Raw genomic sequence first — 25,267 nt, 5'->3', positions numbered from 1 at the left:
ATGCACGTTCTAAACGTCTGCTTTGCCAGAAGTCTAACGTGATCTCTGTACAGTTATAAACCTACCCCAGAGATAATTCACTGTCATTACTTCCCACACCTCAGAGAGTTACATCAGACAACAGTGGGATACTTCTTTTATATAGTCACACTATTGCTTTTTCCCAGTACTGAAGGCCTATACATCCTCATTGTCTTCAAATACCGAAAGAACATGGCTTGTATGTGTCTGTGTTTTTTCAGCAGCATGGGCAGAGTAAGCATCTACATTATTATTATTATTATTTATATTTTATTGCAGTGTTAGACACGATTTAGCAGCGGTGGTCTCCATCCTAGTTTCCTCTTGGGCTTATGGATGTTTGGCTTGTTTGATCCTAGGGATCATGGTGATTAAATCTCTTAATCGTTCTGATTTGTAAAAAAATAAAATGAAAATACATTTCACTTCTCCGCCGATGGAGGGCTTCCCCACTGGGCACAGACGTCAATTCAACATCTATTCCACATTGGTTCAATGTCATTTCATTGAAATGACATGAAAACAACATTGATTCAACCATTTTGTGCCCAGTGGGTCCCAACAGAAGCCAGTCAATGGCCCTTCGAGAGCTTTCCAAATAATTTGGCCTCTGATTGGGTTTTGTCTGCTGTGAACTAAACCTCAGAAATACTTTACATTGTCCTGGAGGGCTATTGGAGTACCTAGAGCAGGGATGGCAACTTTGATGGGGGTAGGGGGCGCAATTGTATTAGTCATTTCATGCAATTCTACACATTTGCCATAGGGTGGAGAGAAATGTTTGCAATTTTTAACATGATATCTGAGTGAGACTGACTAACAAAATCGAAATTGCACCTGTTCTAACTTGCAACAGTAAGTAGAGAGACAGACTGAGGTGTATCCGAGAGCCTTCAAAAGGGGCCTCCACTCATAAAGACAAGAGAAACACAGGTGAATGAGCTAGCATTTCAGAATGCCTTGACAGTACTAGGACATGCATAAGGCCCCTGAGACATGTGACATATAGGATAATGGATAATGGCTCTATGACATTTCCCATTTCATCAGAGGTAACAACTTATAGGTCTGGCCTCAGCTATCCTTTCCATTCCCTGGATACTCACAATGAAACAATTAAAGCCCTCATCAATCCTCCCCCTAATTGTACGTGACAGAAATCGAAATGCAGACGGCAGACGGTGCTTAAGGAAAAATAAGGTATTGGTCTCTAACTGAATTAAGCAGCTCAGGGTGATGAATTTCCACTCACATTATGTAACCAAGGCCAGAAAAAAGCATGACGTTTGAGTTCTTCAGGAACACCCCTCTAAATGTTCCACCAACATTTGCTGGTTGAATAATGTATTTAATGTTATCATCTCTTTTGCCCACTGCTGTAGGCTATTTGTTTTTCTCAACTATTTTGAGAAAGGGAGCACAACACTGTATTGGTGTAATAACGGAAAAGATAAAACATCACACTGACATAAGTTACCTATTTTTGTTGTCAGATGTCACAGTTGGACAGACACGTAGGAAATTGTGTTTCTCCTGATCTGAAATACGCCTACTGTTCCTCTAAAGCGTAGCTGCTTTTATTGCCAATGATGGAGAGGTATTTTATCACTAAGTCTCACCCAAACCTTTTTTTCTTGGCAAACGTCAAGCAAAGGTAGATTAAATACCTTATTTTATTGACTGCATGAATATTACAAGCCATAACTCGTGAAGGACTGTCTGTGTCATAAAGATTTGACTTGTAGTTAAAAGTTTTTTCGGGAAAAGTTTGAGTCATTATTTTGCTCTGTTGCCTACAAACTGGTTTGTTTGGAAAAGGACTCAATGTGCTGTAAAATTGGGTATAAATGTATGCATCATGTTAGAATACGGTGTGTTAAACATGAACACTGTGGGATGGAAAGCATGAGAAAGAAATGTTCAGAGAATGAGGGAACATGCCTATGGTTTAGGCTACCAAGGTGAGATTGAACTAGGCAGACTCAAATTTCTATCTAAAGGTTTCGTTCCTATCCTGTACTGGAGTGGATGCAGTGTTGAGGAGCTCATAAACATTCACCAATAGTCTACTGACAAGGTCAATGTTTTCTTTATTTCATTTAATCTCTTTTCATTTTCATATCGTTCTTTTTTTTTGTTTACGTTGCCGTGCTTCACTGGTCTGTCCTGTCCCCTGCTAATTAGTGAATATGTTGTTAATACACGTACTCCACTGTATATACTGTATGATCGGTATATGTGTTTACCCAGTGTTGTGTCTGCCTTAGGCATGGTTATGATTCACAAAGGTATTTTGCCTATCTTTTAAATGAAAACAATTAATTCCCGCTAGATTGTGGGCCATTTTGGAATGCTCCAAGATGTTTACAAGGCCATGGGGGAGGTGAATATATACCTGTGTGAAGACAATTGGTCGATTTTGCCAAATACAGAATTGGTCATGGAATGCCTACTTACTGTAGGTCTAATCCTTTACATTTTGGACCCTTTGGTTTGTTGTTGTCTTGAATTGTTTTCTAACTTTGTATCACAATCATTTAACTTGGCTTCCTGCTAATGTTGAACAGTGGGATATAGCCTACTGTATAATACTGTAATGGGGGGGTTACATTCAGGGGGTTGCCCTAACCTGGACTTGAACCCCAGTCCAGCTACTGACAAGCCAACACCTCAACTATTCCGCCATGAGGTCTGAACCGCTTAATGAGATTGCAAGGTGTTTGGTTAAGGTCGCTACATCTCACTGAGCTCTTTCCATGACATAGACTGGCAAGATGAATCCAGGTGAAAGCTATGATCCCTTATGATCCCCCCTACCACTAAACTCTTCTGAAGTCAAATCTCGTACCCCCAAGTACTTCTCTGCAGCTGCCACCACAACATCTACATATATTTTGTGTGACTTCTCTGCGGTGTTGTTGATAAACATTGCTATGAACGCTAAGAAGCCAACCTTACTGAAACATTCAGTACCCATCAAAAGTGTGGACACCCCTACTCCTTTGTCTTTATTTTTTACTATGTTCTACATTGTAGAATAATAGTAAAGACATCAAACCTATGAAGTAACACATGGAATCATGTACTAACCTAAAAAGTGTTAAACTAATCAAAATAGATTTTAGATTTTAGATGATTCATAGTAGCCACCTTGATGACAGCTTTGCACACTCTTGGCATTCTCTCAACCAGCTTCACCTGTCTTGAAGGAGCTCCTACATATTCTGAGCACTTGTTGGCTGCTTTTCCTTCACTCTGCGGTCCAACTCATCCTAAACCATCTCAATTGCGTTGAGATCGGGTGATTGTGGAGGCTCGGTCATCTGATGCAGCACTCAATCACTCTCCTTCTTGGGCTAATAGCCTTTACACAGCCTGAATGTGTGTTGGGTCATTGTCCTGTTGAAAAAACTAATGATAGTCCCACGAAGCGCAAACCAGATGGGATGGTGTATTGCTGCAGAATGCTGTGGTAGCATGATGTTTTTTAATTTATTTATTTATTTAATTTTTATTTCACCTTTATTTAACCAGGTAGGCTAGTTGTTCTCATTTACAACTGTGACATAGCCAATATAAAGCAAAGCAGTTCGTCACATACTACAACACAGAGTTACACATGGAATAAACAAACATACAGTCAATAATACAGTACAAAAGTCTATATACAGTGTGTGCAGATGAGGTAAGATAAGGGAGGTAAGGCAATAAATAGGCCATGGTGGCAAAGTAATTACAATATAGCAATTAAAAACTGGAGTGATAGATGTGCAAAAGATAAATGTGCAAGTATAGATACTGGGGTGCAAATGAGCAAGATACATAAATAAATAAATAAATAAATACAGTATGGGGATGAGGTAATTCTAAATGAATCACCGACAGTGTCACCAGAAAAGCACCATCACACCTCCTCCTCCATGCTTCATGGTGGGAACCACACATGCGGAGATCATCCGTTCACCTACTCTGCGTCTCACAAAGACACAGCTTTTGGAACCAAAAATAAAAAAATTGGACTCATCAGACCAAAGGACAGATTTCCACCGGTCTAATGTCCATTGCTCGTATTTCTTGGCCCAAGCAAGTTTCTTCTTCTTGTTGGTGTCCTTTAGTAGTGGTTTCTTTGCAGCAATTCGACCATGAAGGCCTGATTCACACAGTATACGTCCGAACAGTTGATGTTGAGATGTGTCTGAACTCTTTGAAGCATTTATTTGGGCTGCAATCTGAGGTGCTGTTAACTCCAATGAAGTTATCCTCTGCAGCAGAAGTAACTCTTGGTCTTCCTTTCCTGGAGCGGTCCTCATGGGAGCTAGTTTCATCATAGCGCTTGATGGTTTTTGCAACTGCATTTGAAGAAACTTTCAAAGTTCTTGAAGTGTTCTGGATTGACTGACCTTCATGTCTTAAAGTAATGATGGTCTGTCGTTTCTCTTTGCTTATTTGAGCTGTTCTTTCCATAATATGGACTTGGTCTTTTACCAAGTAGGGCTATCTTCTGTATACCCCCCCACCTTGTCACAACACAACTGATTGGCTCAAAGGCATTACGAAGGAAAGAAATTACACAAATTAACTTTTAACAAGGCATACCTGTTAACTGAAATGCGTTCCAGGTGACTAACTCATGAAGCTGGTTGAGAGAATGCCAAGAGAGTGCAAAGCTGTCATCTAGGCAAAGGCTGGCTACTTTGAAGAATCAAAAATATAACATATATTTTGATTTGTTCAACACTTTTTTGGTTACTACATGATTCAATGTGTGTTATTTCATAGTTTTGATGTCTTCACTACTATTCAACAATGTAGAAAATAGTAAAAATAAAGAAAAACCCTTGAATGAGTAGGTGTGTCCAAACTATTGACTGGTACTGTATTTCACTCATTTGCCTATCCCTCTGTTCTGGCACAGATCTACTATTCACATACTGTTGATCCACTCAGAATCCCTCACCCTTGATCCACCCTCCCCTCCCTTCTTCACTGCCTCAGAATACGACATCTTCTGCACTACTCTGACCCTGGCCACCTCAACCTGCCTCTCTGACCCTGGCCACCTCAACCTGCCTCTCTGACCCTGGCCACCTCAACCTGCCTCTCTGACCCTGGCCACCGCAACCTGCCTCTCTCGCACCGGACACCTCCGATCCCCAGCAACATGGGCACCCTACAGTTGACACACACAACCTTTTCCATCAAAGAGTACCACATGAGTTATAATACCCATACAACCTAGCGGTCAAAGAGGGAAATGGTTCCAATCGTTTCTCTACCATATTTTTTTCCTTTAGGGGATTTTAGAAACACTTAAAATAAGGGCTGTGTTTCGTGTAGGCATACCCTGGCATGACATTTTTCACACAGTTAATCTCTCTCGGATAAGGTAACTTTTATAAATACACTGAACAAAAATATAAAAGCAACATGTAAATTGTTGGTTCCATGTTTCATGAGCTGAGGAGTATTTCTGTACTAAAGCCCTTTTGTGGGGTGAAACTCATTCTGATTTGCTGGGCCCACTCATGGCTGCACCCCTGCCCAGTCATATGTGTGCTGCAATAGCTTTATTCAGTGGTTAAAGGGGAGCATGCCTTTCAAGTGCTCCACTCCATAACACACCTTGAAGTGTGCACCTAGCGAGCCCATGCAATCAGGCAAACAGCTTGTCTATTCCAAAGCGTTCAATTGTCCTGCCAACCTGAACATTTCACTAAGTGAGACATCTAAGAAAACCTTGCCATCAAATTCCTAATTGATGGAAAGGCTAATTTTGTTTTCCCTAAACATAATTAATTCCAAGGACCCGCGTGTGAAAGCTCTATGCGCTTCTGTCTCTTTGGTGCGCTTTTCCGCGAGGCGGCAAATTGGCACATTTAATCCGGTGTTTCAAGTAGATTTACTAATTCACAACACAACATGAAACGGCTTGCCCCAAAGACAGGTAAGCCTAGGCATTTTGTGGTAATTGTGCTTTTAGTTTCTCACAGCCTTTCTTCTTTACGGAGAGATTGTGTTTGTAGTCCTTGAGAGATTAGATTTAAGCAAAATGCTTTTAGGATGAGTTGAGAAACTTTGAATAGGCCTTAGAGTAAACACTTAGTAGAGTTTTAATGCAGTTTACTTTCAATGGCCTGCAGGTAGCTTAGCGGTGAAATGAGTTTGGCCAGTTAACGAAGGGCTGCTCGTTCAAATCCCTGAGCCTACTAGTTGACAAATCTGTTGATGTGCCCTTGAGCAAGGCACTTAACCCTACTTGGTCCTGTATAAGAGCATCTGCTAAATAACTTAAATGTTGTGAGTGGGAAATTCAGGGTCATTGGAAACTAAAGAATTATGTTTGCTTTATTGTAGTCTACCATTTGTTTTGGATAAGTGGATCTTGATGGGTCAGGGAGTATTGTATAGGCGTAGTTGGTGGCTGAGGGAAGAAGGAAGAGGGAACATTGAAAGAAAATTGGTTTAATGTGGTGTGTTATTGATTGAAACTAGCTCCAAAAATACATTGTGTGAGTCCATCCCAGACAGACACTGTAATGGCAGTTTCAGTCATGGCACAGCCAATGGTTTTGAACGGGTGTCTGGGTATTCCAATCTCATTCTGTTCACCTCAGTCCTCAGTTCACCTCATCTTTCCCAGGATGGATAAATAACTTCCCACCTGTCAAAACATGATATTACTTCTCAACCATTCTCCATTACCACGCCACTGCTCTTTTCAATGGTGAAAATAACTGAATTCACTGTCTTTCATAAGTTCTCAAGTTGTCATTGAGATAATGTCAAGAGCCTCATATTCTTTCCCAATGATGGAAAGAATGTGTTTCCCAATGATGTCCTGCTTCTAGATTATATTGAAGCCTCTTGTCAGTGATGGCACACAATACATTTTTGACCCAATATAGTCCTCCACACTGTTCATCCTCCTCTTTTTCTCCCTCTTCCTCTCCTCTTCCAGTGGCTGGTAGTGTGTTTGGTCGCCAAGGAGACTCTGGGTCAGATGGTGACGATGAGACCCAGCTGAAGTTCTACACAGAGCAGCACAGGGGACGCCGGCGCAGCAGAGGTGAGACTGGAGAAGGCCTTGGTGTGTCTGTATGTGTGTGCGTGCGTTAACGTGTGTGTTTGTGAACACGCATGTGGGTGTCATTGTTCATAAATGTGTGTGGAAAGGTGCGACTACGACTAGAATTCAATCAAAGTGGATTTCAAAAGTAATTTCCCATTTTCTGCTATGTGCTTTCTTAAACACCCACAAGAGTGTAAATGCACTTTTTTTTCAACTGAAAGACAATGCCCATAGCTTACCCACGATGTTGCACAACGATTTAAGTCAAGTCATTGTATGATATATTTGAGGTTGAAGTGGGAACTCTGAAATGGTAACTTCATATAATTTCTGTGCCAATGCAATGTTTTCCCTATGATATGACGTGCTAATAGTTTTCAGTGTGTTTTTTTCAGGGCTGGGTTTTATTTGTATGTTACCACCCACCAACATGGCATTGTTTATTAATCAGAAACGCCTGCAAAGTTCTTTCTATTCTCGAGTCGCGACTGAGCAATATAATAGATAATCCTTAGATCATTTGTCAAGTTTCACTTATTTTTTAGCTAGTGTGTATAAAAAAAAAAACCATTATAAATGGTAAAATTGCTTGTGATATGATTACATTTTGGAACCCCGTCCCCCGTCGGCCCAAGATGAATGGTTTTGACCACACTCCACTGCCTTTATCTCTGCCTTGATTGGTGCAGCTAGAAATCACAAGTGTCTATCCTATAATGAAAAGGCACCCGTGAAAGAAAATTCCACTAACTTGTTCATTTCTTTTGTGCTGTTGTTACATTTGTATTGGTGTTTCATTTCGTGTCTGATGCGCTCAGGGTGTTGTTACATATAATTTAAGGCATGCATCATGAGCAAAGTCATTGCAGCCTATCATTTCACTTCCCCTACCTATGAGAACCATGGCATGAGCCAGGGCTTGGCATTGCTGTAGTGCAGCTGAATAGCCTGCCAGCTGTCTACCAAAGGTTTCACCATGCACATTACAATGTAGAAAAACGTGTCTCTAGTCCAAATCGTTAAATAGTTTGGCTATTCATATTACTGAACTTCATCTTATTCCTTCTATTTCTATGGCAGATTCACGGCCACAATGTATGGAAAATCCAACAATAGATGACAAAGTCAAAGATACTGTTTTCCCCTATCCATCTGTGGCAAAGTTTTCCATAAATGCTTATGACAAATCCAGCTCCAGAACCAGCCATAGCCCAGCCAGCTGGCTAATCCTTTGAATATGGTGTAGCAACAACAGATAACATTAGCTATCTGGATAAGGTTAGCATGCTAGCTAGCTACACTGACAGCTATCAGTGCCCTATTTCTTGTCATTTCTTGTTATTTGTTGTGATGTGGAAATCACCACAATGTTCCCACCCCCAATTCGTGAATATATATTAGTAGCCTGGATCATTCTTCTGAGGTGAAAGGCTTCTGATGGGGGCCTTTTGTCACAAGTCAGGTTCTCCCTTGAGTGTACTACCTGAGGTTGCCACTGGAGAGCACCCTTTGGTTACTTCTAGTTCCCAGGTGACCCTGATTGGGCTTATTGGGATCACCTGTTGGATGACTATTTAGGTTCCTCTGTGGGCTGGGCCAGTTGCTCAGGTCTCATGTTTTGTTCAGTGTTCTTGCTTTGTTGTTTTGCTATGAAGACCTTAAGTAAATATTCTGGATTTACCCTTACCTCTGCCTGCTGTATTTCTCTGTGCCTGGGTCCGAGTTCGTACTAGCACGAATGTCACAGTAGACCTGAGCCACAAAATGGACCCAGCAGAGATTTCTCCGTCATCCGAGGGACACTCCGAACACCACTTATGGTTGGCTCTCACTCACCATGGAACAGTGATTGATTGCCATGAAGCGTGCCAGAAGACATTGTCGGAGGATTAAGGAACTCTTGTGTTCACTCTGCAGACAGGACAGACAGGAGCAGCTGCTGCTGCACCTGTGGCTGTTTCTAACCCTCTGCTTCCTACCAGCTCATCATCTTCCTCTCCTCGGGAGCACTATGACGAGCATCCTGGGAGGTGTCGTGGGTTCCTGCTCCAATGTTCGTTGGTCTTCGAACTGCAGGCATCTACGTTTCCCTGCAGGAGTGGGTTTTTTCTTTGTTGGGAAGAAGGATGTGGGATTACGTCCCTGTATCAATTACCAGTGTTTAAATAACATTACCATCAAGAACCGTTACCCCCTTCCTCTTATGTCATCAGCTTTTGAGAGACTCCAGGGAGCTACGGTTTCCTCTAAATTGGATTTACGGAATGCGTATAATCTGGTGCGCATCAGACAGGGAGACGAGTGGAAGACAGCGTTCAACACTCCTAATGGACATGAGTACCGGGTCATGCAGTTTGTACTTACTAATGCTCCAGCCATTTTCCAGGCCCTGGTTAATGATGTGCTGCGTGACTTCCTTCACCAGTTTGTGTACCTAGATGACAACCTCATCTTCTCCAAGTCCATGATTGAACATGTCCAACATGTCCGCCAGGTTCTTCAAAGACTCCTCGCTCATCACTTGTTCGTGAAGGCCGAAAAGTGTGAGTTTCACGTTCCTCAGATCTCCTTCCTCGGGTACATCGTGTCACAGGGCTATGTACTGATGGACTCCCCAAAAGGTAGGAGCCTTGATCAACTGGCCGTGACCCAGCACGGTCAAGCAAGTTCAGCGTTTTTGGGGTTTTGCTTATTTCTACCAGAGATTTGTGAGAAACTTTAGTGCTGTGGCGGCGCCATTGACAATGCTCACCAAGGGCTCGGCTGGGCATGTATGCTGGACCCCTGTTGCTGGGAAGGCATTCCAGGGCCTGAAATGTCAGTTTTTTTCTGCACCCATTCTCGTTCATGCGGATCCTTCTCTTCCCTTCGTGGTAGAGGTGGATGCCTCTGATGTTGGGGTGGGGACGGTTCTGTCTCAGTGCTAGGCGAAAGACCAAAAGCTTCATCCCTGTGCCTTCTCCTCCAGGCGTCTCACTCCAGTGGAGAGAAACTATGGTGTCAGCAATCGGGAGCTTCTTGCGGTCAAACTGGCTTTGGAGGAGTGGCGGCACTGGTTGGAGGGCTTGGAACATCCCTTTACAGTTTGGACTGACCACAAGTACATGGCCTACATCCAGGAGGCTAAATGCCTCAAACGCCAACAGCCTCGTTGGGCTCTCTTCTTCACTTGGTTCAGATTCACGTTATCTGACCGTCCAAGGGTCTAAGAATGTGAAGCCGGATGCCCTTTCTCGCCAGTTCCCCAGCTCCAGTGAGGATCGGCCGCTTGAATCCATCATCCCCAGGCCGCTCATCCTCACGCAAGTGTCCTGGGGTATGGAGACTGTAGTGAGGGAGGCACAAGGTAGGGAGGCAGTTCCAGATGGCTGTCCACCTAACAGACTTTTTGTTCCTCTTGGGGCACGGTCCAAGGTACTTCAGTGGGCTCACTCGTCGCGTCTCACCTCTCATTCGGGAGGGCAATGAATGCTAGAGTTTGAGGAGGAGGTTATGGTGTCCCTCGTCGGAGGTGGACAATCGGACCTTTGTGGCTGCCTGTCCGACATGCGCCGGAACAAGACTCCTTGTCAGCAGCCTCTATGGCTTCTTCATCCACAGCCAACACCTTCTCGAACCTGGTCCCATCTCTCTATGCATTTCATCATGGGCCTTCCATCCTCAGAGGGGGACACGGCCATCCTGGTCATTGCGGACCGCTTTTCCAAGGTGGCACATTTCATTCCCCTGCCTAAGTTTCCATCTGCACGTGAGACTGCTCAGCTAGTCATTCAGCATGTTTTCCACCTACATGGACTTCCTCTGGACATACTCTCCGACCGGGGACCCCAGTTTGCCTCCAGATTTTGGAGAGCATTCTGTACTCTTCTGGGGTCATCAGCCAGTCTGTCCTCGGGTGATCACCCTCAGGTCAACGGTCAAACTGAGCAGGTGAACCAGGATCTGGAAACCGCCTTACGGTGCTGTGTGTCCGCCAACCCTGCCACTTGGAGTCAGCACCTTCCTTGGGTGGGGTATGCACACAACACACTCCAGTGTTCCTCCACTGGCCTGTCACCATTCCAGGTGTTGTACGGTTATCAGCCCCCCCCTGTTTCCAGATCAGGAGATTGAAGTGACGGTACCTTCCGCTCAACACCTCATCTCTCGTTGCCGCTGGACCTGGAAGAGGGCTCGGTCATCGCCACCCGAGTCACCTCCTGCATCCAGGCCAGATGGCCTGGTTGTCTACTAGTGATCTGCCTCTACGCGTAGAATCTAGGAAGTTGGCTCTCCTGTACGTTGGGCCCTTCAAGGTTCTACGGTGCATCAATCCAGTGGCCTGTCGTCTTCATCTTCCCCGGTCCATGAGGGTTCATCCCACCTTCCACAACTCCAGACTCAAGCCTGTGGTGTTCAGTCCTATGGTTCCGGCCACTCGGACTCCACCTCCACCTCGCATGATAGCGGGACAACCAGCCTACACGGTGTGACGCATCCTCTCCAGTCGTCAGTTCCGGCGAGGGACTCAGTATCTCGTGGACTGGGAGGGTTACGGGCCTGAGGAATGTTCCTAGGTTCCAGCCAAGGACATTTTGGACCCCGGAATCATTCGGAACTTCCATCGACGTTCAGCTACCCCTGGTGGAACGCTTGGGGGGGGGGGGGGGTCAGGTTCTCCATTGAGTGTACTACCTGAGGTTGCCACTGGAGAGCACCCTTTGGTTACTTCTAGTTTCCAGGTGACCCTGATTGGGCTTATTGGGATCACCTGTTGGATGACTATTTAGGTTCCTCTGTGGACTGGGCCAGTTGCTCAGGTCTCATGTTTTGTTCAGTGTTTTCGTGTGCCTTTGCTTTGATGTTTTGCTATGAAGACCTTAACCTGTTGAGGACAGACGTTCCGCTAGCGGAACCCCGTTCCGCCTGCGGAACCGCTAGCCAACAGCCAATGGCATCACACGGCGCAAAATATAAATCCAACTAAAATACCATAATTCAATTTTCTCAAACAATCAACTATTTTACACCATTTTAAAGATAAGACTCTCATTAATCTAACCACATTGTCCGATTTCAAAAGGGCTTTACAGCGAAAGCAAAACATTAGATTATGTTAGGAGAGTACATAGACACAAATAATCACACAGCCATTTTCCAAGCAAGTATATATGTCACATAAACCCAAACCACAGCTAAATGCAGCACTAACCTTTGATGATCTTAATCAGATGACACTCCTAGGACATTATGTTATACAATACATGCATGTTTTGTTCAATCAAGTTCATATTTATATCAAAAACCAGCTTTTTACATTAGCATGTGATGTTCAGAACTAGCATACCCACTGAAAACTTCCGGTGAATTTACTAAATTACGATAAACGTTGACAAAAAACATAACAATTTTTTAAAGAATTATAGATACAGAACTCCTTTATGGAATGGCGGTGTCAGATTTTAAAATAGCTTTTCGGCGAAAGCACTTTTTGCAATATTCTGAGTACATAGCTATCACATAGCCATCACGGCTATTTGACACCCACCAAGTTTGGGGCTCACTAAACTCAGAATTACTATTAGAAAAATTGGATTACCTTTGCTGTTCTTCATCAGAATGCACTCCCAGGACTTCTACTTCAACAACAAATGTTGTTTTGGTTCCAAATAATCCATAGTTATATTCAAATAGCTCCGTTTTGTTCTTGCGTTCAGGTCACTATCCGAAGGGTGACGCGTGAGTGCATTTCGTGACAAAAAATTTCAAAATATTCCATTACCGTACTTAGAAGCATGTCAAACGCTGTTTAAAATCATTTTTATGCAATTTTTCTTGTAAAATAGCGATAATATTCCAACCGGGCAACGTATTCATTCAAAGGCTGAAAGAAAAAAATTGAGTAGTCTCGTGAACGCGCATCTCCAGTCTCACTGTCCCCAGCCTGACCACTTACAAATTCTACTGCTCTTCTTTGCCCAGAGACAGCAGACACCCCATTCCACTTTCTGGCGGCTTTAGAAAGCCAATGAAAGCCTTAGAAAATGTCACGTTACAGCACAGATGCTGTATTTTCGATAGAGATGCAATAGAAGGACAACAAATTGTCAGACAGGGCACTTCCTGTATGGAATCTTCTCAGGTTTTGGCCTGCCATATGAGTTCTGTTATACTCACAGACACCATTCAAACAGTTTTAGAAACATTAGAGTGTTTTCTATCCAAATCTACTAATTATATGCATATTCTAGTTTCTGGGCAGGAGTAGTAACCAGATTAAATTGGGTACGTTTTTTATCCGGCCGTGAAAATGCTGCCCCCATCCCAAAGAAGTTAAGTAAATATTCTGGATTTACCCTTACCTCTGCCTGCTGTATTTATCTGTGCCTGGGTCCGAGTTCGTACTAGCACAAATGGCACACCTTTAAGTGCATTTGCACAGTAGCTTGCTCTCGAGTGGACAATTGATAAAAATGTGCCTGCTGATGTTCTCAGTACTGACTACAAACTTTGCTGAGAAGCTTGAGGATTTCAAAAATCCAGTATCAACTCCCTTCACTCAGCCCTGGGACAGGCTGCTATGCAAATGACTCTCATTTTCCAAATTCAACCAGATGTAAACCCCATGAGCTAATTTTCTATCACTGACAGAACCAAACCATAGTTTAGATAGACCGGTGAATGAACATTTCTCTGTCTAATATAAAATATTGAGTCTCCATGAACTTGAGCTAAATTTGCACTGAAGCAGCCGAAGCCATTGAACAAACAAAATCCTACCACCAGAGAATCTTTCACCATTGGGTGAACTCCAAATCTACTTTAAAAACAGAACAATTTAGTAACAGCAAAAATAACAGTGCAACTGCAAATATGGCTGACAGATCAATTGATTGTTTCTGACAGCGAAGGAGATGTTAAAATGCAACGCGACTGTTGGGGAGCATGGCAGGGACTAAGTCGACTGAAGTAGAAATATATATATTTGGATTTGTTTGTGTAGCTGGAAGCAGTGAGGACGTTGTTATCCCCAGAGTGGTGTTAGAGGGATCTCTAGCACCATCATGACACTCAGCAGATACATGAGCTGAAGAAAATGGAGTCTGAATGATAAGCAAGCTGAATAAGATGCCTTAATGGATGCCATGATTTAGTCTGCATAACCAAACTGCCATTTGATAGCATTGTGTGTGCGCCTGTGTGCCTGTGTGTGTGTTTGTGTTCTCGAATGTCCTTGTGAATGTGCACGCCTTTCTTTTTTGTATGTTTGTGAGTGTGTGCCTTTGCATTATAAGGAATGGACAGTTTTTGTAGGGGTTGGTCCATTTTTCATTATGTTAAATTAAACCTTAAAATCACTACAAGTTTGCATTTCCTGCTGTGCAGGGAAATTCTCAGCAACAAAAGAGTGATCAAATTAAGATTGTTAATTATTATCCTTATTATTAGCAACGGTCATTGAAATTGTTAAAAGGTTTTAAAAACAATTTTAATAAATGCAACAGTTGGACAATGGATGCAGATACTCCAAACTTTTTGAATTTATAATCCACCAGATATTGATTTAATTATAGCACACCAAACACTTTACTGGCACGGACAAATAATGAATGGAGTTCAGGGATTTTGGTGGTATTTCAGGTATTCAATTTATTGTAAAATGTCACCTTTTTTATGCAATCATACACTGCTCAAAAAAATTAAGGGAACACTTAAACAACACAATGTACCTCCAAGTCAATCACACTTCTATGAAATCAAACTGTCCACTTAGGAAGCAACACTGATTGACAATAAATTTCACATGCTGTTGTGCAAATGGAATAGACCTGGACATGGTGGAAATTATAGGCAATTAGCAAGACACCCCCAATGCAGGTGGGAACCACAGACCACTTCTCAGTTCCTATGCTTCCTGGCTGATGTTTTGGTCACTTTTGAATGCTGGCGGTGCTTTCACTCTAGTGGTAGCATGAGACGGAGTCTACAACCCACACAAGTGGCTCAGGTAGTGCAGCTCATCCAGGATGGCACATCAATGCGAGCTGTGGCAAGAAGGTTTGCTGTGTCTGTCAGCGTAGTGTCCAGAGCATGGAGGCGCTACCAGGAGACAGGCCAGTACATCAGGAGACGTGGAGGAGGCCGTAGGAGGGCAACAACCCAGCAGCAAGACCGCTACCTCCGCCTTTGTGCAAGGAGGAGCAGGAGAAGCACTGCCAGAGCCCTGTAAAATGACCTCCAGCAGGCCACAAATGTGCATGTGTCTGCTCAAACGGTCAGAAACAGACTCCATGAGGGTGGTATGAGGGCCCGACGTCCACAGGTGGGGGTTGTGCTTACAGCCCAACACCGTGCAAGACGTTTGGCATTTGCCCGAGAACACCAAGATTGGCAAATTCGCCACTGGCGCCCTGTGCTCTTCACAGCTGAAAGCAGGTTCACACTGAGCACGTGACAGACGTGACAGAGTCTGGAGACGCCGTGGAGAACGTTCTGCTGCCTGCAACATCCTCCAGCATGACCGGTTTGGCGGTGGGTCAGTCATGGTGTGGGGTGGCATTTCTTTGGGGGGGCCGCACAGCCCTCCATGTGCTCGCCAGAGGTAGCCTGACTGCCATTAGGTACCGAGATGAGATCCTCAGACTCCTTGTGAGACCATATGCTGGTGCGGTTGGCCCTGGGTTCCTCCTAATGCAAGACAATGCTAGACCTCATGTGGCTGGAGTGTGTCAGCAGTTCCTGCAAGAGGAAGGCATTGATGCTATGGACTGGCCCGCCCGTTCCCCAGACCTGAATCCAATTGTGCACATCTGGGACATCATGTCTCGCTCCATCCACCAACACCACGTTGCACCACAGACTGTCCAGGAGTTGGCGGATGCTTTAGTCCAGGTCTGGGAGGAGATCCCTCAGGAGACCATCCGTCACCTCATCAGGAGCATGCCCAGGCGTTGTAGGGAGGTCATACAGGCACGTGGAGGCCACACACACTACTGAGCCTCATTTTGACTTGTTTTAAGGACATTACATCAAAGTTGGATCAGCCTGTAGTGTGGTTTTCCACTTTAATTTTGAGTGTCTCCAAATCCAGACCTCCATGGGTTGATAAATTGGATTTCCATTGATTATTTTTGTGTGATTTTGTTGTCAGCACATTCAACTATGTAAAGAAAAAAGTATTTCATAAAATTATTTATTTCATTCAGATCTAGGATGTGTTGTTTAAGTGTTCCCTTTATTTTTTTGAGCAGTATATATACATTTGCTTATTTTACCAGGTATTTGGTTTATATTTGTATGCAACATTTGATTAATACACCGTGCTATATTTGCATATATGAATGAACACATTTACATAAATGGGTGGAATAGGGCTGCATCCACCAAACACTTGCTGTCTACCTGCATACCTCATTAAATACTGTTCTCTTGCGTAATTCAGCAAATGTGTCAATAGCATGATAGCCTCGGATTACACCTATCTATACATACATTACATTGTTTGCGAGATCAGTCATAATATCACTATAATCCGAGTGTTCATTTTTGGAAGTTTCTCTCATTTCAGAGCATCCAATTTGCAAATATTTCAACTGTATTAAATGATTCCTTTTGAAATTCCACAAAAATTAATACCCATCAAAATAAAGTTCTTTCTTCTCGTTCTTGTGATATAAGTGTCGAGATGATATGTTAAATCCCCGACAAAGCTTTAACATTCTTATAGATTCAACGGTAAGACAATGTATTCCACTGAGCCCATTTCAGCCATTACTGGAGTGTGTTTGACAGGTCATTACAAACATTTCCATGGTTGTTACGTTAACGGGAAAAAAAGTGTCAGGCACAACCAAGAGTATGAAAGAGTCACAGGCGTAAAATGAAAGCAATCAATATAGCCACATTTAACTGACAAGTGGATTCGGCACCCCTCAAACACAGGAAATAGATTGCTGAAAAGGACCTCAGGTGGGTGGAGCATGTGCGTTGCTTGTAAGCTTATCTTAGCTGTTGGCTGCACTACAGACTTCTCTATAAAAGGACTCTTGTTAAAATGCATTAGCTGGAGGCTGTGGGCACACAAGTGTGAAGGGCGGACAGAGGGAGGGACTCAAGTCAGAGTGAAAGAGAGATAGAGGGAGTTGATTGAGTGTGGTAGAAATTCAGATTGTTTGTGTGCGTGTGCGTACCTATTGTGCATGTGTGCATTTAGCATTATGTAGTTATGTTGGCTAGTGTGTATGTGTGTTTGTGTGGTTGCTTCCCTTTATGCCATTTTCTGTGTGTGAATGAGTGTGTGTATGAGTGTGTGAGCATCCATATATATGTTCCCAACCTATCATCCCTTGTGTGGATGTGTGGGCGTGTGGCCGTGTGTGTGCATCTGTTAGTGTACTTTGTGGGCTTTTACAGTAATTGAGGGCCTCCTCACAGACCTAATCATTCCTGAGTGTTCACACAGATGAGATTAGTTGCCGGGGAGCTGTTGTCATAGACACCCACGGCTCCAGTCCGGCTGAGATGGCAGGGTCATTAGATACATCCAGATCTCTCAATTTCTGTCCCTCTCTCTCTATCTCTTTCTCCCTCTTTTCCTCTTGTCCTGTTTCTATCTCTGTCCTTACTCTCTGGCTCTTTTCTCCCTCTTTGGCTCTCTACTCACACACACACACACACACACACACACACACACACACACACACACACACACACACACACACACACACACACACACACACACACACACACGAGTCCAGTGAATGTAGGCAGTGGGGATCATTACTGTCTATCCACCCAGGTGATTGAAGTGGTTTTTTATCAGCCTCAGTCTAAGAACCTCACAGCATCAGATCCATAGATCCCCATTGTCTAACTTCTCCACTCCCCCACTGTACTGAGATTCTCATTAGTGGGTGTTCTGAATCTTTTTTCACTTTACTTTCCTATCCTTTCCTATGAAATTAAGGTGAAAATCTCCAGCACTTCCATAGCAACCATTCCCCCATTTGCTGGAAATAGCAGCTACTGTAATGTAACACGAGCACTGTATGAGCCATATGTGTAAGGATGTTTTCAGAAATGTGATTTCAGGAGTTGAAATTAGATATAGGTCAAGGGAACAAGCTATTCTTTAACTGGAAGGAAAAGTAAAGTGGTGTCATTACACGTCATTGAGAAGCAAAGAGCAGGCAGTTAATTGACTCTCAATAACAGTTCTGCCCTCACCTTGGTGACTGGTAAGCTAGCACTTAATATGACACCTACCTGCTAGGATAAATGTCACTCTATGGGAGATAGGAGCTCATTCCAGCTCCCTTTCTCCCCAAGTGCATCCAAAACAAGCCATCTCTAACACTGTCAGAGGTGATGGTGTCATTTATCAGCGACACTAGATGTCGTACTGGTGGAAAGAGGCTGGGCCTTCTTAACTCATCTTTTATCATGGCAATGAATTGCCTCTGCTGGACTCCAGCCATTGTACTGTTCATAAATCAGTTTAGAAAGAACCCTGGATGGTTCAGAGCTCATGGCCAAAACTCCAATCAAAACACAACAACTCAACCTAACTGTGTACATCTACAGGAGCCGGAAGCTAACGGGATTATCTGCTGTGTTTTTAGCTTGTTTGTTTTTCACAAAGCTAGAATGAATCAAATCAAACTTTATTTGTCACATCACCGAATACAACAGGTGTAGACTTTACCGTGAAATGCTTACTTACAAGCCCTTAACCAACAGTGTAGTTCAAGAAGAGTTAAGAAAATATTTACCAAGTAGACTAAAATAGAAAGTTATAATAAAAAGTAATACAATAAGAATAAAAATAACGAGCTATATACAGGGGGCACCGGTACCGAATCAGTGTGCGGGGCTACAGGTTAATCGAGGTCATTTGTTCATATAGGTGGGGGTGAAGTGACTATGCATAGATAACAAACAGTGAGTAGCAGCAGTGTACAAAAGGGATGGGGGGAGGGGTCCATGTAAATTATCCGGTGGCGATTTTATTAATTGTTCTGCAGTCTTATGGCTTGGGAGTAGAAGCTGTTGATGAGCCTTTTGGTCCTAGACTTGGCGCCCCGGTACCGCTTGCCGTGCGGTAGCAGAGAAATATATAACTTGGGTGACTGGAGTCTCTGACAATTTTATGGGCTTTCCTCTGACACCGCCTATTATATAGGTCCTGGATGGCAGGAAGCTTGGCCCCAGTGATGTACTGGGCCGTACGCACTACCCTCTGTAGCGACCAGCGTTAGTTGTGTTATAAAGTACATTTTTGGTGTTAAGAAGATTGCGTGTGAAAGTAAACTGTTTGATAGTTTTAGACCAACTACAGCGGTTTTGACATGTTGGTGATCCTTTTAAGCCACAGTGCAGATTAAAGAGGCATTTTCAGAAAAGAGAAGCGTTCATGTTCCAGTTTTTTGTGTGCGTTTGAATACATTTCTTGTTGTGTCTTAACAGCTGAAGTCATATTTTGCATGTTTTCTCTGCATTTTCCCAGAGTTTTTTTTCCCTGCCCTCAGGTTGTCCACACAGTCCGATGAACAAAGCCACTCTGACGTTGATCACCATCAGTACGTGTGTCCTGGCTGTGGTTTACGGCACGCAGCTCTCCTGCTCTCTCACTGTCAAGGTCACTCTCCACGTGCCTGAACACTTTGTCGCCGACGGTCAGTATCCCCCATCAACTCTCTCTCTCGCTCTCTCATAAACATGCCCACTGTGTCAAAACTGCATCAGGGAATACATGCTGACAGAATAAGCAAATATACTAGATAGTCTACAGTGGAAGTAGCATCAATACCTTCATTAAGCATGCTAATTGTGCTGTAGATAACATTTTCATTGAAATGTATCTTCAAAAGACGAGACTTATAATATTGATATTTTTTAAGGCTCATTATTTTCAAATTGTAACTAATGCATAATTGAATATCCAGTTTGAATATCCAGTTCTATGGCATATCCAGCTACTGTAGTAAGAAGAGAACAGCCAGGTTGTTAGCAGTAGAAAATCTTCACTCTAATAAACCTGGGTATGTTATACTGAGCAGTGAATGATGGATGATCCTGTAGTACTTCACACTACATGATCTGCTGAGATAAATGTGATGAGTAAAAGTGTGTTCTATTCTCTTTTGGTTCCAGGAAGCAGTTTTGTGGTGAGCATGGGCAGTTTCCTGGATGTGTCTAACTGGCTGAACCCTGCCAAACTGACCCTTTATTACCAGACAAACTCCTCCACCCAGTGGATCAGAGACTACTGTGGCCAGAGGACCACTGAGCCCTGCGAACAGCTGTGTGACCAAGAGACAGGTTAGTGTAACACACACACACACAGAGAGCCACGTATATGTCCCTGCTGCAATCCCCAGACAGTTCCCTCGGAACAGAACATTGTCTCAAGGTTTGGTGGTATATAACACGGCTGGACTGAGGGTTACCCGCTGATGGGATCTCTTCGGCAAATACATTTATTTGCTCTTGACCTTCAGTGCTAATCTCAGGCTCTGGGTCTCATTCAACCCCTGCCAACCCCTGTTAAGAATCAAACAGATAAGAGTGGCCAATGTCACAGAGTACTGTGTGGAGAATATTACCCTCCTCTCCACATCATCTCAATGTGCTTTTAGCACAGCATCGGGCTTGACATTTAGACTTGCTGTCTGATAGCTTTGATACTTCCCTATCGCAGACCCCTTTCTTTTCACACCAATACTGAAGTCTATAGACTTTTAAACATCTTTCCTTCAACCTTAAATTTCTTAAAGGAGCCCCCTGAGACCCTAAAAGGTGTTGTCAGACGTGAGATATTATGAATGATGATGAATTAGCGCTGCGACTAAGCTAAGTAAACAGTAAAGGTTAATAAAAGTGAAGGTGAGGCAAGGAAATGGGGTGTCACACTCCACGGGTTTATGCTACATTCGTGGAAACCCTGGAACTCTGCTGAGATCTATAGAATAGGGCTATTGAATGCTGTATCAGGGATATCAGGAATATTTGAGGGGTCTAGGAGGGCAAGTGGTCTCTTTGAGAGATGGCAGGGACCCAAGAATGATTCCAATAATGGTTTGAGGCTAGACAGGAATGGTGATGTCATTTTGATGGCGGGTTGACTTGAAGTTCCTGTTTGATTATAATTAGGGCCTAGAGTTTTTCCTGGCATCTTGACAGGATCAGGAAAAACACGGCCCTAGTAATAACTATAACTTGACTATAAACTCGCCTTGCACAGTTGCATGGACTATATTTTTGGTGCTGTAGGAACATGTCAGCATCGAGAGCCGTTCAACATTACTATCCATTGTGTGTTTAAACTATTTGACACCTCCACCGTCGAAACAATCACTTGCCGTTTTTCAATGGATAAATGTCTGTGAAGAAAAACACACATATTTAGCATAACCACTCCATCACTCACACACACAGCCAACCGCACATGGGGCAGATGCCTGGCCAACTGTAGTAGGATTCTAATTTGAACAATTGCTCTCCCTTATTAAATCATTCAATATGGGCCACTGTGGTCCAACCTAATGGCTCATGCTCCTGTATTTATGGGCTTTAATCGCCATCAGCCAACAAAAAGGTAGAAGACCCCTTGGTAATGACCATTAGAGTCAATAGGTTGGAACGCTATCAAAGCCCTATCCCTCACTAGTTCACTAGAGTCAGGGTGCAGAATCACTGATTTGCCAGATGTGTTTTGTTGATTCGTTCCTCTATTTTTCTTCATCAATTACCCCCACTTAGTGACTAGTGTGCGTTGAAGGGCCAGTGTCATGTAAATGTGAAGTGTTACTTTAGTTTTTAAATCTAGTTCTCACAGAGTGAGCAGAGAGAGGCTTTGCATTGTCCAAGCCCCTGTACTATAGAAACTCAGCCAGGTAGAGAAATCTTCTCACCGGGGTGGAAAACCATCACTTCAGAACCATCACGTTGTGTTATAATCATCAATCTGGATGCTGTGTCTCGGAAAGGAAGTTGTCTGATATCAGATTAAGGAGGACATATTCCACCACAGGCCTGTGGAGTCCTGGGTGGGGGGCCTAACCGACATGTATGTGGGTTATAATGGGATGTTTGTAACAGTCTGTCAGCACCTGGTCCATGGGGGGCCAGTCTGGCGGATATTGTTGTCTGGAGCATCAGTAAACCAAATGATGTCGGTTTAATCAGTATTGAAGTTGTAAAGACCTTCAGTCAAAACTGGCTTAAAGCGTTCTGTCTCTTTATATAAAGAAAGACATCTGAGGAAATTAAGTTGAACATCTTGTTCTGTTCCACAGTTTATTTGAAACCACATGAAACCCACAACACAAAAACAGTTTTCATTAAGCTATTCCTCAAATGAACTTTTTTATGCTGACCCAGTCCCCAATTACTAAAGAAATATTTATATTTTTAAATAAGACCGTAAAAGTCCAGATGGTGGAACATGTCTGGTCCCCTGGGTGGGATACTTCCCCCTGTCATAATGTAGAGGAGCCAGTCTAAGCTTATTAAAATGAATTACATGCTGTATTGTATGTGCAATTTATATCACCCCAGACAAGGGTATGTTGAGGACTGATGCATAATGGAATATAGTAGGAGGCCACTCAACATGCCAGACATGAACTGATGAACTTGGCACTGGCAGCACCCTCTGTCTGTGTCAGTTGGTAAGAAGGCCAACTGTTTTATTCAAATCTTGACCGGCAAATCACTATACTATGTCCTGCACATACAGTGCCATCAGAAAGTATTCATACCCTTTGACTTATTCCACATTTTGTTGTGTTACAGCCTGAATTTAAAATGAATTTAAATATTTTAAAATATCTAACCCATCTACACACAATACCCCATAATGACAAAGTGAAAACATGTTTTTAGAAATGTGAGCAGACTTATAGAAAATTAAGTACAGAAATATATCTAATTGACATAACTATTCACACAAGTCTCTAAGAGCTTTGAAGACATGGATTGTACAATATTTTTCTTCAAGCTCTGTCGTTGGTTGTTGATCATTGCTAGACAACCATTTTCAAGTCTTACCATAGATTTTCAAGTCAATTTAAGTTAAACTAAGCCACTCAGGGACATTCAATGTCCTCTTGGTAAGCAACTCCAGTGTATATTTGGCTTTGTGTTTTAGTTTATTGTCCTGCTGAAAGGTGAATTAATTTCCCAGTGTCTGGTGGAAAGCAGAGTGAACCAGGTTTTTCTCTAGGATTTTGCCTGTGCTGAGGTCCATTGCATTTATTTTTTATCCTTAAAAACTCCCAGTCCTTCACGATTACAAGCATACCCATATAATGATGCAGCCACCACTATGCTTGGTACTCAGTAATGTGTTGTATTGGATTTTCCCCAAAGATAACAAAAAGTGAATTGCTTTGCCACATTTTTTACATTATTACTTTAGTGCCATGTTACAAACACAATGTATATTTCGGAATATTTGTTATTTTGTACGGGCTTCTTTCTTTTCAATCAGTTAGGTTAGTATTGTGGAGTAACTACAATGTTGTTGATCCATCCTCAGTTTTCTCCTATCACAGCCATTAAACTATGTAACTGTTTGAAGTCCATGCATCTTATTAAGCAAATATTTACTCCTGAACTTATTTAGCCTTGCCATAACTAATGGGTTGAATACTTATTGACTCAAGACATTTCAGCTTTTCATTTTCTATTAAATTAGTAAAAATGTCTGAAAACATAGTTTCACTTTGACATTATGGGGTATTGTGTGTAGGCCAGTGACACAAACACGTTTAGCCATTTTAAATTCAGGCTGTAACACAACAAAATGTGGAAAAAGCGAAGGGGTGTGAATACTTTCTGAAGGCACTGTACAGTACCTAAACGACTATTCTGCTAAATTGGGAAACATAGGGTAGACAGATTTTAAAGGTTAGCATTTTAGTCAATACAGCTATTACTTTTTCAGATAATCTGAACTGCTGTATGTAATGTTCTTGGCATGCTGTTTTCTTGTGCTGTTATTAATAATATGGTAATGAAATGTTAGCTTTCTATTTCCCGTAGGATGTTCTATTACCCATAGACATTCAGCCTACCAAAATAGCATGCTTCAATTTATCTGCTGTTTTTCCTCTGCAATTTAAAAGCCAATGTTTTCACGATGGTTAGGTACACTGCACAGAGCATTTTCTCTTGCTCGCTCTCACTCTCTTTCTCTCACTCTCTCTCTCCCTCAAAAGGAAAAGGACTGTTCGAGTCAGTAATTGGCAACAAATGCACTATCTCTTTGGAGGCTTCTCATCTCTTCCTAGAGGGAATTTAAAGTCGTTCCTCAAAAGAGCACATTCTCATGTTTTCATCTGCGTCATCCAGTGCACAAGTAGACCCAGCAGAGAGGAAATGGAGACACACTTTCTTTATGCTGTTTTTCTCTCAAAGTGTGTCTTTGTTCCGCTCATCTGGGCCTAGAACCTGGATGGCGTTCTGTGTGTGTGTCTGTGAGAGTGTGTCCACAAAAGCGGAATTGTGGCACAGAGAAGGAAGGGGAGAAAATGGAGATGGGAGAAAGAGAAGGGGATGTGTTGACATAATTGAAATGATAGCTTTCAGCGAGCTAGCCCCCTTTTTGATACACAAGCAGCCGAGCATGTGTGAGATAGAACTCTGAGGATATATAGAGTACCAGTCAAAAGTTTGGACACACCTACTCATTCCAGGGTTTTCCTTTATTTGTACTATTTTCTACACAGTAGAATAGTAGTGAAGACATCAAAACTATGAAATAACACATATGGAATCATGTAGTAACCAAAAAAGTGTTAAACAAATTAAAATATATTTTATATTTGAGATTCTTCAAAATAGCCAGCCTTTGCCTTGATGACAGCTTTGCACACTCATGGCATTCTCTCAACCTTTCCTTCTTAATGCGTTTGAGCCAATCAGTTGTGTTGTGACAAGGTAGGTGTGGTATACAGGTGTGCCATAAAATGCCAAGTCCATATTATGGCAAGAAAAACTAAAATAAGCAAAGAGAAACGGCAGTCCATCATTACTTTAAGACATGAAGGTCAGTCAAAAATTTCAAGAACCATCAAGTGCTATGATGAAATTGGCTCTCATGAGGACTGCCACAGGAAAGGAAGACCCAGAGTTACATCTGCTGCAGAGGATAACTTCATTAGAGTTAACTGCACCTCAGATTGCAGCCCAAAT

At 42.7% G+C, this 25,267-nt stretch overlaps 1 protein-coding gene across 1 annotated transcript in view; it reads left to right on the top strand.

The window, feature by feature from the left end:
* The window catches only part of LOC106563268 (astrotactin-2), a 537,304-nt gene that overhangs the window by 178,995 nt on the left and 333,042 nt on the right, over positions 1-25,267 (top strand). The window contains exons 5-7 of the mRNA XM_014128700.3: positions 6,980-7,087; positions 19,597-19,743; positions 20,222-20,389. Of these exons, the coding sequence (XP_013984175.2) occupies positions 6,980-7,087; positions 19,597-19,743; positions 20,222-20,389 (423 nt within the window). The remainder of the gene's footprint in view (positions 1-6,979; positions 7,088-19,596; positions 19,744-20,221; positions 20,390-25,267) is intronic.

The sequence above is a fragment of the Salmo salar genome, chromosome 11 (assembly GCF_965601325.2).
Source record: "Salmo salar chromosome 11, fSalSal1, whole genome shotgun sequence".
Lineage (NCBI taxonomy): Eukaryota > Metazoa > Chordata > Actinopteri > Salmoniformes > Salmonidae > Salmo > Salmo salar.
The sequence above is the reverse complement of the archived record's forward strand: the minus strand, read 5'-3'. Positions and strand labels throughout refer to the sequence as shown.